General features: G+C 41.9%; 1 protein-coding gene across 1 annotated transcript in view; it reads left to right on the top strand.

The window, feature by feature from the left end:
• Positions 1-197: 197 nt before the first annotated feature.
• Positions 198-12,337, top strand: part of ryr1a (ryanodine receptor 1a (skeletal)) — a 60,491-nt gene continuing 48,351 nt past the window's right edge. The window contains exons 1-24 of the mRNA XM_060895335.1: positions 198-291; positions 3,186-3,305; positions 3,424-3,516; positions 3,722-3,742; positions 3,879-3,953; positions 4,144-4,222; positions 4,303-4,415; positions 4,704-4,803; positions 4,911-5,004; positions 5,100-5,174; positions 5,351-5,507; positions 5,852-6,016; positions 6,173-6,294; positions 6,488-6,680; positions 7,009-7,144; positions 7,545-7,640; positions 7,728-7,846; positions 7,918-8,051; positions 8,238-8,479; positions 8,716-8,908; positions 9,237-9,456; positions 9,890-9,994; positions 11,212-11,315; positions 11,423-11,506. Of these exons, the coding sequence (XP_060751318.1) occupies positions 244-291; positions 3,186-3,305; positions 3,424-3,516; positions 3,722-3,742; positions 3,879-3,953; positions 4,144-4,222; positions 4,303-4,415; positions 4,704-4,803; positions 4,911-5,004; positions 5,100-5,174; positions 5,351-5,507; positions 5,852-6,016; positions 6,173-6,294; positions 6,488-6,680; positions 7,009-7,144; positions 7,545-7,640; positions 7,728-7,846; positions 7,918-8,051; positions 8,238-8,479; positions 8,716-8,908; positions 9,237-9,456; positions 9,890-9,994; positions 11,212-11,315; positions 11,423-11,506 (2,888 nt within the window). The 5' untranslated portion in view covers positions 198-243. The remainder of the gene's footprint in view (positions 292-3,185; positions 3,306-3,423; positions 3,517-3,721; positions 3,743-3,878; positions 3,954-4,143; positions 4,223-4,302; positions 4,416-4,703; positions 4,804-4,910; positions 5,005-5,099; positions 5,175-5,350; positions 5,508-5,851; positions 6,017-6,172; positions 6,295-6,487; positions 6,681-7,008; positions 7,145-7,544; positions 7,641-7,727; positions 7,847-7,917; positions 8,052-8,237; positions 8,480-8,715; positions 8,909-9,236; positions 9,457-9,889; positions 9,995-11,211; positions 11,316-11,422; positions 11,507-12,337) is intronic.

The following is a 12,337-nucleotide window of genomic DNA, read 5'->3' as shown; positions in this document are numbered from 1 at the left end:
AACTCAGTCGCATGTAGCAGGTGTGTGTGTGTGTGTGTGTGTGTGTGTGTGTGTGTGTGTGTGTGTGTGTGTGTGATCCACCCACTGCTTGTGGACAAAAAAAGAGAAGGTCCCTCTCTGAACTGTAGCTAAAGAATGTCCAACACAGAATGCAGGCTTGTGCAGTGAGGAGTGTGTGAGACAGTGTGTGAGGAGCAGTGAGGAGTGTGTGAGACAGTGTGTGAGTGATAAAGGGAAGACACCATGGCTGAAGGTGGGGAAGGAGATGAAGAGATTCAGTTTGTACGGACGGTGAGTACGGTTCAGATTAAAGTCACTGATTAAACAGAGTCCTGAGTTTTAACAGGATTTGCTTCTCCAAAAAGGTTCAGTAGCAGGTAGCTGCCCCATGTGGCCCGATACAACACCGTATGGGGTAAAATCCTGAACTTACTTCTGTTTCAGTGATGAAGCTTAGAAAAGAGTGTGAGGAAAGTGAGGAGTGTGAGGAGTAAGATCATCGAGGTCTCCTGGTGTTTTATTTAGTGAGGTGTGTAAACATGTCCTGATGACCAGTTACTCCTCACATCCTGAGGCTCAACACACCATCATTTAAATCTCTGTTACTGCTTTTGGGCTTCGTTTGGAAGAACTCAGGATAAAGACCTCAGGAACGTGTGAGCAGGAGAATGCTGACCTGAGGACGGAGATCATATCATTATTACTGAATAGACATCTAATCTAATCTAATCTAATCTAATCTAATCTAATGCATGAAGCTTCAGCAGCAGTAACATATACAGCAGTATATTTATTCTTATATAGTCATGATAAATATAACAGTCAGTTGGATCATGTTTCCTTCAGTGGTGCAGACTGACAACAACAGGTGTGTGGCATTGTTATCTATTTATAATGGGTCTGAGAAACACACACACGCACGCACACACATACACACATACGCACACATACATACACACAAACACACACACACGCACACATACATACACACACACGCATACACACATACATACACACAAACACACACACACACGCACACACACATACGCACACACAAACACACACATACATACACACAAACACATACGCACACACACATACACACATACATACACACAAACACACACACACACGCACACACATACACACATACGCACACATACATACACACACACGCACACACAAACACACACATACATACACACAAACACACATACACACACATACACACATACGCACACATACATACACACAAACACACACACACACATACATACACACATACACACACACACACGCACACACACATACACACATACATACACACAAACACACACACACGCACACACACATACGCACACACAAACACACACACACACACACACACACACACACACACACACACACACACACACAGGTCTGTGAGCTGTGATTTATGACCCTGATACCAAAATGGCTTTGTCTTTTTTTTTTTTTGTATAAATGTATAAAAATGATCAGTTTTGATGATCAGGTTGATGATCAGGTTGACGATCAGGTTGACGATCAGGTTGATGATCAGGTTGATGTTTATAAGTTCCACTAAAGTCTGGTTTGATTGTCAAAGCAAAATTAAATACGTTGGAGAATAAAGAACTCATTTCCCCTTTAATTGGCTGTAGACCTTGGAGATGTTCTACTGTTGGTGGAGTGAACAGTGCTGATGATGGGACCTGGAGCTCTGAGACTCAACAGTGGTTTAAAGTGACTCTTTCTCAGCTCTATATTTACTCTGACAGGACGGATTAGCGACTCTCACACACAGCTGTGTCTATTTAAACACCGTATGACACGCTGTAGTGATTTAATGACAGTGTTCATGGAGATACAGTGCAGTGTGTTATTGGGAGCTTTGATTGTGGTTAATGTGGTGGTTATGGAGTCACACTGAGAACACGGTGGAGCTCCGAGTCAACCTTAAACATCAACAATCAATATTACAGTGCAGGAGCTGGATGTATCTCTAGACTCAGATCATCATCACAGGAACATTCATGGTCTGATGACTACCATCCATCTGTAAATCACTGCCATGACATCACATCATCTCACATCATCTCATCATTTCATGTCATCTCATGTCATCTCACATGATCTCATCATCTCACATCATCTCATCATCTCACACCATCACATCATCACATCATCACATCATCTCACATCATCTCACATCATCTCACATCATCTCATCTCTTATCATCTCACATCATCTCACATCATCACATCATCTCACATCATCTCATCTCACACCATCACATCATCTCATATCATCTCATCATCTCACATCATCTCATCTCACATCATCTCATACCATCACATCATCACATCATCTCATCATCACATCATCTCACATCATCTCATCTCTTATCATCTCACATCATCTCATCATCTCATCATCTCATCATCTCACATCATCTCATCATCTCATCATCTCACATCATCTCATCATCTCACATCATCTCATCTCTTATCATCTCACATCATCTCACACCATCACATCATCACATCATCTCATCATCTCACATCATCTCACATCATCTCATCATCTCACATCATCTCACACCATCTCACGTCATATCATCTCTTATCATCTCACATCATCTCATCATCTCATCATCTCACATCATCTCATCATCTCTTATCATCTCACATCATCTCATCATCTCATCATCTCACATCATCACATCATCTCACATCATCTCATCATCTCACATCATCTCACACCATCTCACGTCATATCATCTCTTATCATCTCACATCATCTCATCATCTCATCATCTCACATCATCTCATCATCTCACATCATCTCACATCATCTCACATCATCTCACATCATCTCATCATCTCTTATCATCTCACATCATCTCATCATCTCATCATCTCACATCATCACATCATCTCACATCATCTCATCATCTCACATCATCTCACACCATCTCACGTCATATCATCTCTTATCATCTCACATCATCTCATCATCTCACATCATCTCATCATCTCACATCATCTCACATCATCTCACATCATCTCACATCATCTCATCATCTCTTATCATCTCACATCATCTCATCATCTCATCATCTCACATCATCTCATCATCTCACATCATCTCATCATCTCACAACATCTCGCGTGTGTGTGTACAGGAGGATCAGGTGGTGCTGCAGTGTACAGCCACTATACTGAAGGAACAGATTAAACTCTGCTTGTCCTGTGAGGGTTTTGGAAATCGACTCTGCTTCCTCGAGGCAACATCTAATGCTCAGGTAACTGAATGAATGAATGATACATGGTTCAAAATGAGAAATCAGTGAACTAGAAGTTTGTAGATAAATAATTGATCAGGTGCTTTCTGGAGATATGAGAATTGTTTTTATTGTTCAGAATGTTCCACCTGATCTGGCCATTTGCGTCTTCATCCTGGAGCAGTCGTTATCTGTACGAGCTCTACAGGAGATGCTCTCTCACACCAGCGAGGTGAACACATACGTCACCCTAAATCTAATCCAATATAATGTTAGACACAAGGTTGTGTTGTTGTGTTCATCAGGAAACACGTCGAGACTTTTCACCTGTTAGATTGTATTCTCATGGTCCAGACTTTATTCAGGTTTAAAGAATAAACACTTGCTTGGATATTCACTCTGTTTAATTACGTTTATTCTGTTCTTTCCCTCATTAGGATGTGGATTTGGATAAATGGGTATGTTCTATCTTTCCCTTCTTCTGATCTGAGTCTTACTGACTGTGTTATTAATAATGTGTCTTATTATATAATATATAAATACTGTAGTTTTTATCACTGACTGGATTCTTATGAGCTTTTCCTTTCTTTAAAGTCCTCACAAGGTGGAGGCCATCGGACGCTGCTGTATGGACACGCCATCCTGCTCAGACACACACACTCGGGCATGGTGAGCCTCACATCCTCTGTAATGTCTGGACACCAGTTGATGGAGCACTAAACACTAAACAAACACCCAGTTGGTTTAGGAGTGTGTGTGTGTGTGTGCGTTATCACAGGCTCTGCGTGTGTTTTGTACTGAGAATGGAATGTCTTACTTTGTGGATTTAATGAAATTGTCTCCTTCTGCTCTGCTGTAGTATCTGAGCTGTTTGACAACATCACGGTCTCTCACAGACAAACTGGCCTTTGACGTGGGCTTACAGGAAGATTCGGCAGGTAATTAACACAATTCACAATACAACTAACAGTCATTTAGTGTGTAGAAGGTGACAGATGTGCTGCTGTGTGTGGGGCAGGTGAGGCATGTTGGTGGACAATCCATCCTGCTTCCAAACAGAGGTCAGAGGGTGAGAAGGTCAGAGTGGGTGATGACCTCATCCTGGTCAGTGTGTCATCAGAAAGATACCTGGTATTTATTCATCTGATCTGTTTTGAGCAAAAACTAACAGACAAGCAAACAATTAGTTTTTCAGCTTTTAAATTCAAGTCAAATTCGACTGACGTTCAGATGCTCACTAGGACACCAGTCTGGTCCTGTTTCAGAACAAAATGATACTGTTTTTAAATTGATTCTGAGTTCATTTAAAAGGTTTCTACGTATAAATGATATGAGAGGACAAATAATAGACATTTAAGCTCTGATGGAATAAGTGTTTGTACAGAACAGCTGTATGGATTATTACGTGTGTGTTTGCAGCATCTGTCCTATGCGAGTGGAGATCTGATGGTGGACGCCTCCTTCATGCAGACTCTGTGGAACGTCAACCCAGTGTCCAGTGGATGTGAGCTGGTTGAAGGTGAATTAAAGGATATTCACACCTGTTTAGTGACACTTCTTACACTCCAAACCCTTTTTTATATCTTGTCACTTGTCACGTGTCTTTTTCTGTTTCACTGTCATTAGGGTATTTAACTGGAGGATACGTGCTTCGACTCTTTCATGGACACATGGATGAGTGTTTAGCCATTCCTGCTGCTGACCAGGGGGATGAGCGCAAGTGAGTTATACACACACACACACACACACACACACACACACATACACAGGAGTCTCTAATGTAAATTATAAAATTGGTGTGTGTGAAATGTTCAGAAATGCCCATTATGAGGGAGGAGCTGTGTGCAGTCATGCAAGATCTCTGTGGAGACTTGAGCCTCTCCGCATTGGGTAAGTTCACATCAGTGATTAATGTAGATTTATTTAAATTAATGTGGATTATTTAAATGAATGTTGACTAATTTAAATTAATGTTAATTTATTTTGCATTCTTTCATCTATTATATAAATTTCAGATGATGAAATGAATAAAATCTTTCCCTGTGTTTTTTCTCCTTGGGCCACAGATGGAGTGGTGGCCATATTAAATGGGGTCAGCCTTTTAGAGTGCGTCACATCACTACAGGTCGATATTTGTGTTTAGATGATGAAAAAGGACTGTTGGTGGTGGATCCAGAGAAAGCAAACACAAAGAGCTCTGCATTCTGCTTTCGAGCCTCAAAGGTCAGTGTTTAGTTCTTCTGGACAGACCCTGATGACAAGATCTTTAATCCACACACACACACACACACACACACACACACACACACACACACACACACACACACACACACACACACACACACACACAGATGATCTGTGATGATCTGTGTGATCTGTGATGATCTGTGTGATCTGTGTGATCTGTGATGATCTGTGTGATCTGTGTGATCTGTGATGATCTGTGTGATCTGTGATGATCTGTGATCTGTGATGATCTGTGTGATCTGTGATGATCTGTGTGATCTGTGATGATCTGTGTGATCTGTGATTATCTGTGTGATGGTCTGTGTGTGTTCATGGAGCAGGAGAAGACAGAAGTGGCTCAGAAGCGTGATGTAGAAGGGATGGGTGCTCCAGAGATAAAGTATGGGGAGTCCATGTGCTTTGTACAACATGTAGCTACAAGCCTGTGGCTCACCTACGCCTCTGTAGATGCAAAATCTGCTCGTCTGGGGCCTGTGAAGCGGAAGGTAACTAGGACACCTGTATGGATATGAAGATACGTCATAACTCTATTCAAATACCACAAATAAACATTCTTTAAATTTTTAACATGAACATATTCAGCTGGCTTTTTAAACCTGAGTGCATTACTACATCTGTTCTTATTGTGTTTTTATTTTTAGGCAATTCTTCATCAGGAAGGTCACATGGATGATGCTCTGACTGTTGCTCGCTCACAGACTGAAGAGTCTCAGGCTGCTAGAATGATCTACAGCACTGCTGGACTCTTCACTCAGTTCATAAAGTACACACACACACACACACACACACACACACACACACACACACACACACACACACACACACACTGTGTCACAGGTCTCATACAGTAATGTCCTGCTAAACCAAACCCTATCCTTCATCAAACAGATTAATTTCTCTAAAGCAGATGTTAGTCTCTTGTTCTGTGTCTCATTCTCAGTCTCTTTCTTTTACAGAAGTTTAGACTCTCTGAATGGAAAGAATAAAAGCAGCGCTCCACCACCATCATCTCTCCCACTGGATTCTGTTGTCCTCTCGCTTCAGGATCTGATCTTCTACTTCAGATCTCCAGAGGAGGAGCTGGAGCACGAGGAGAAACAGAGCAAACTCAGATCTCTCAAAAATCGACAGAATCTGTTTCAGGAAGAGGTGAAATATTTTACACACATGTACACACATGTACACACGTGTACACACATGAACACACATGTACACACGTGTACACACATGAACACACATGTACACACATGTACACACGTGTACACACATGTACACACATGTACACACATGTACACACATGTACACACATGTACACACATGTTCACACACATCACACTGACCAGTAGAACACATTATTAAACTCTAATGATCAAGAGCAATACTGCCTTATCATAGAGGGAACTGGAAGTGTGTGTGTGTGTGTGTGTGTGTGTGTGTGTGTGTGTGTGTGTGTGTGTGTGTGTGTGTGTGTGCGTAGGGGATGATAACTCTGGTGTTGGACTGCATTGATCGTCTAAACGTCTACAACACTGCAGCTCATTTTTCTGAGTTTGCTGGAGAGGAGGCAGCTGAGTCCTGGAAGGAGATTGTAAACCTGCTCTATGAGCTGCTGGGTAACACACACATACACACACACACACACACACACACACACACACACAATGTAAAGCCTTTTGCCATGTGGTAGAGAGAAACCAGAAAGTTTACTAGACTGTCTCCTGACACCAGAGGGAGCCAAAGAGCCTCTTATTTATAATCCAGGACACTGAGTTAAAGGAGAGTTCTGTACTCAGTTACTGCTGGTCTTCGTGCTCATCGTTCATCTCAGCTGGTTTTCTCCTAATGTTCTTGTGTATGTCTCTGTAATTTCTCTGACTTCTATAGATATATACCATGTGTTTATATAGGACTGTAGGACTGGGCGTTCTCAGTTTAGGTCCCTAGAGACATTAAACACACACACACACACACACACACACACACACACAGATTAAGCATGTGTGTTCTCTGTAGCGTCTCTGATTAGAGGGAACAGGGCAAATTGCGCACTCTTCTGTGACAATCTGGACTGGCTGGTCAGCAAACTAGACCGACTGGAGGCGTCATCAGGTAAACAACTGTTTACTGTTTACTGTGTGTGTTCAGGTCTCACCAACTGTTTCTGATGATTAATTCACAAACACAACCATGTTGCAGGCATTCTGGAAGTGCTGTACTGTATTCTCATCGAAAGTCCTGAGGTGTTAAACATTATCCAGGAGAACCACATCAAGTCCATCATTGCTCTGCTGGACAAACATGGACGTAATCACAAGGTACTGTATATCACCTCACACCTGTCAGTGATGATCTAACCTGTACCTAATATCACCACTCTCTTCTCTAGGTGTTGGACGTACTTTGCTCTCTGTGTGTGTGTAACGGTGTGGCTGTGAGGTCTAATCAGAATCTCATCACAGAGAATCTACTGCCACGTCGTGACCTTTTGCTCCAAACACAAATCATTAATTATGTCACAAGGTGATTATTAAACAGAAACAACTGGATAATAAACACATTCTTATACCTAGAGTATGTTACAGCTCATGTGGTGTAGTTTAGCTGTTAGCTTTTAGCTTTATTTCTGATGTAACAGTTCTGAGTTGATTAGATTTAGAGTCACAGGAACAGTTAATGCTTCATATTGTTTCTTTCTTTTTTTTGCAGCATGAGACCAAACATCTTCCTCGGGACCTGTGAAGGATCCACACAGTATAAAAAGTGGTATTATGAACTGATCGTGGATCACGTGGAGCCGTTTTTGACGGCCCAGGCAGGTCACTTGAGGGTGGGCTGGGCACTGACCGAGGGTTACAGCCCATACCCCGGGGGAGGAGAGGGTTGGGGCAGTAATGGTGTAGGAGACGACCTCTACTCCTACGGCTTTGATGGCCTCTGTCTGTGGTCGGGTGAGGAACCTGTAGTCATACAGTATAAATAATAAGTTCCAAAATCTTCTTGCCTGAAAAAAGTTGTTGCTGTGTTTAGACGTTTGTATGGCAGCGGTGCCAGAGAGCTAAAGTCATCCGTGTTTATTTACATTTAATTTACAGAAGATTTGTTGTCACATCTGTAAAAGTCAAACTGCTCAAACTCAAAATGCTTTTCATCCGTGTCCCGCTCTGCGTTTTGTTTCTCGGATCAGGGCGTGTTCCTCGACACGTGGCATCGCCCAGTCAGCACATTCTGGCTGCAGAAGATGTTGTGAGCTGCTGTCTGGACTTAAGTGTGCCCAGTATCTCATTTCGCATTAACGGGCATCCTGTTCAGGGCATGTTTGAGAACTTCAACCTAGACGGCCTCTTCTTCCCTGTCGTTAGCTTCTCTGCTGGAATCAAGTAAAACAGCTTTGTGCCATTAGGCAGAACCTCAGCTTTGTTTATTAGAACCTTAAAATGTACTAACAGAACCTCAGCATGTTCTAATGAACTCCAGTGTGATCCAATTTAATACTAAATACTTCACTTTTTTTATTTGTTTTTATAAAAACTTCAGCAGGAAAAATGTATTAGAATTTCATCAGAAAATACATTTATGCTGTATTTACATTTACATTTACATTTTTACATATTCACATTAACACTACACTGATTACATCATTACCATTTAGACCAAATTATTAGAAGTATGATTACTAGGATGAAACATTTTCTTATGTTCATGTAGGGTCCGGTTTCTTCTGGGAGGGCGTCATGGAGACTTTAAGTTTGTTCCTCCGCCGGGATACGCGCCGTGCTACGAGGCCGTACTGCCTAAAGACAGACTTCGTATCGAGCCCATTAAGGAATATAAAAACGACTTGAATAACGATGTGAGGAACCTGTTGGGTCCAACACAGTCTCTGTCCCACACGGCCTTCACTCCGAATCCTGTGGACACTGTACAGGTACAGCTGGTCTTAAAGAGTCACCTCTACAAGTCTGAGTTCATTAACAGAACTGATTTAATTCAGTAATCAGACACATTTTCTAAATTATTGTGATTGTCATTATTTAATATTTTTGTTCTAAGGTATTCTACACTTCTAATACACAATTATTAGTTGTTGTGCTCTTTTAATGACAAAATCCTGAAGTTTTCATCACAATGTTCATCCATGTTTAAACTCACAGGAGCTACAATATCTTCTCTTCATTTCTGTTCTATATTCTATTTTATATTCTTCTAGTGAAGAGTCTTGGTAACGTCTTGGTATTCCTTTGAAAACATTAAGAATAGACTGTGTGTGTGTGTGTGTGTGTGTGTGTGTGTGTGTGTGTGTGTGTGTAGTATGTCATCATTAATCTGTGTGTTTTCTCCTCGACTGCTTTCACAAACAGATTGTTCTTCCTCCACATCTGGAGCGGATCAGAGAAAAGCTGGCTGAGAACAGTCATGAGCTGTGGGCTGTAACTCGCATAGAACAGGGCTGGACATACGGACCTGTGAGGACATGACAACAATACACACAACACACACAACACACAACAATATACAACAATATACAACACAACACACAACAATACATTTACAGTATATAGCAGACTCTCTTCACGGTGGCTTAGTGGTTAGCACGTTCACCTCACACCTCCAGGGTTGGGGGTTCAATTCCCACCTCCACCTTGTGTGTGTGGAGTTTGCATGTTCTCCCCGTGCCTCGGGGGTTTCCTCCGGGTACTCCGGTTTCCTCCCCCAGTCCAAAGACATGCATGGTAGGTTGATTGGCATGTCTGGAAAAATTGTCCGTAGTGTGTGATTGTGTGAGTGAATGAGTGTGTGTGTGTGTGTGTGCCCTGTGATGGGTTGGCACTCCATCCAGCGTGTATCCTGCCTTGATGCCCGATGACGCCTGAGATAGGCACAGGCTCCCCGTGACCCGAGGTAGTTCGGATAAGCGGTTGAAAATGAGAGAGTGAGAGTGAGCAGACTCTCTTATCCAGAGCGACGTACAAAAGTGCTTTAAGTCTCTATCATTAAACACATTAACTCTGGGTCACTGGGTTACACACTTAAGATACCATGAGACTAAAACACCTTCATTTTAAATACACACACAACAAACAGGGGAGAAAGTGTTAGTTAAAGTGTTTCATGAAGGAGTAGGTCTTCACCCGTCATTGAAGACCTGAGATCAGATCGTTGTGCAGGGATATAACAAGATCATGACCTGGGGATGAATCACCTGATGATCAGCAGGTCAGTTTTGTTAGGATTGAGCTTTAACTGATGAGAAGTCATCCATGATGATATTTCTGCCAGACATGCTGAGATCAGAAGCTGTGGTATCTGAGGGTGGGAAAGAGAAGATAAGTTGTGTATCATCGGCATAGCAGTGGTAAGAGAACCTGTGTGAGGAAATAACTTCACCAAGAGAGTGAGTATACAGGGAGAAAAGAAGAGGACCAAGTACTGAACCCTGTGGGACACCAGTGGAGAGCAGATGTCACTCTCCTCCATGTTAACTATAAAACTAACCAACTATACAAACTGTACACAAAACGATATACAACTATACACACAATACACATTGAAACACAACAATACACAACAATACACAGTATTAAATAAATACAACAAACATCTCTACACTTTGATGAGATTCATGTCTTTGGGTCTCACACTTTGTTTATTCTCATTATGATCAGTTTAAAAACTTTTTCAGTTCCGTGATGATAATAAAAAGCTGCATCCGTGTCTGGTGGACTTCCAGAGCCTTCCAGAGCCAGAGAGGAACTACAACCTGGCGATGTCTGGAGAAACACTCAAGTGAGTGAGAAGACACTGTCTGTGTGTGTGTGTGTGTGTGTGTGTTTGATCTCTCATAGATGTGTGTCTGTGTGTAACATTTTGTCTGTTGTCTGTCTGTCTAACAGAACTCTTCTTGCGCTGGGTTGCCATGTTGGAATGGGAGATGAGAAAGCAGAGGAAAATTTAAAAAGGATCAAACTGCCCAAAACGTCAGTGAGGAACAACACACACACACAAACACACACATACACACACATACACACATACACACGCATACACACGCATACACACACACACTAACACACACACTCACACCCACTCACTCACACACACAAACACACACATACACACACATACACACACATACACACATACACACGCATACACATGCATACACACGCATACACACACACACACACACACACACACACTAACACACACACTCACACCCACTCACTCACACACACATACATACACATACACGCATACACACGCATACACACGCATACACACACACTCACACCCACTCACTCACACACACATACATACACATACACACATACACACGCATACACACGCATACACACACACACACTAACACACACACTCACACCCACTCACTCACACACACATACACACACATACACACGCATACACACGCATACACACACACACACACACACACACACACACACACTAACACACACTCACACCCACTCACTCACACACACGCATACACACACACACACACAAACACACACACTCACACCCACTCACTCACACACACGAACACACACAAACACACACATACACACACACTCACTCACACACACATACACACACACAAACACACACACGCTCACTCACACAAACACACACACACTCACACACACACACTCTTTATTTTCTTTAATTTTACCTCTGTAATGATAATTATTATATGATTTTGTATTTCTATAATTGTTTATGAATTGTTTTATTTCATTTGAATTATTTTTTGTGTTTATTCGATAAAAATGAATAATTATGACCTAATCAGT

The sequence above is a fragment of the Tachysurus vachellii genome, chromosome 20, assembly GCF_030014155.1.
Source record: "Tachysurus vachellii isolate PV-2020 chromosome 20, HZAU_Pvac_v1, whole genome shotgun sequence".
Classification (NCBI taxonomy): domain Eukaryota; kingdom Metazoa; phylum Chordata; class Actinopteri; order Siluriformes; family Bagridae; genus Tachysurus; species Tachysurus vachellii.
The sequence above is the reverse complement of the archived record's forward strand: the minus strand, read 5'-3'. Positions and strand labels throughout refer to the sequence as shown.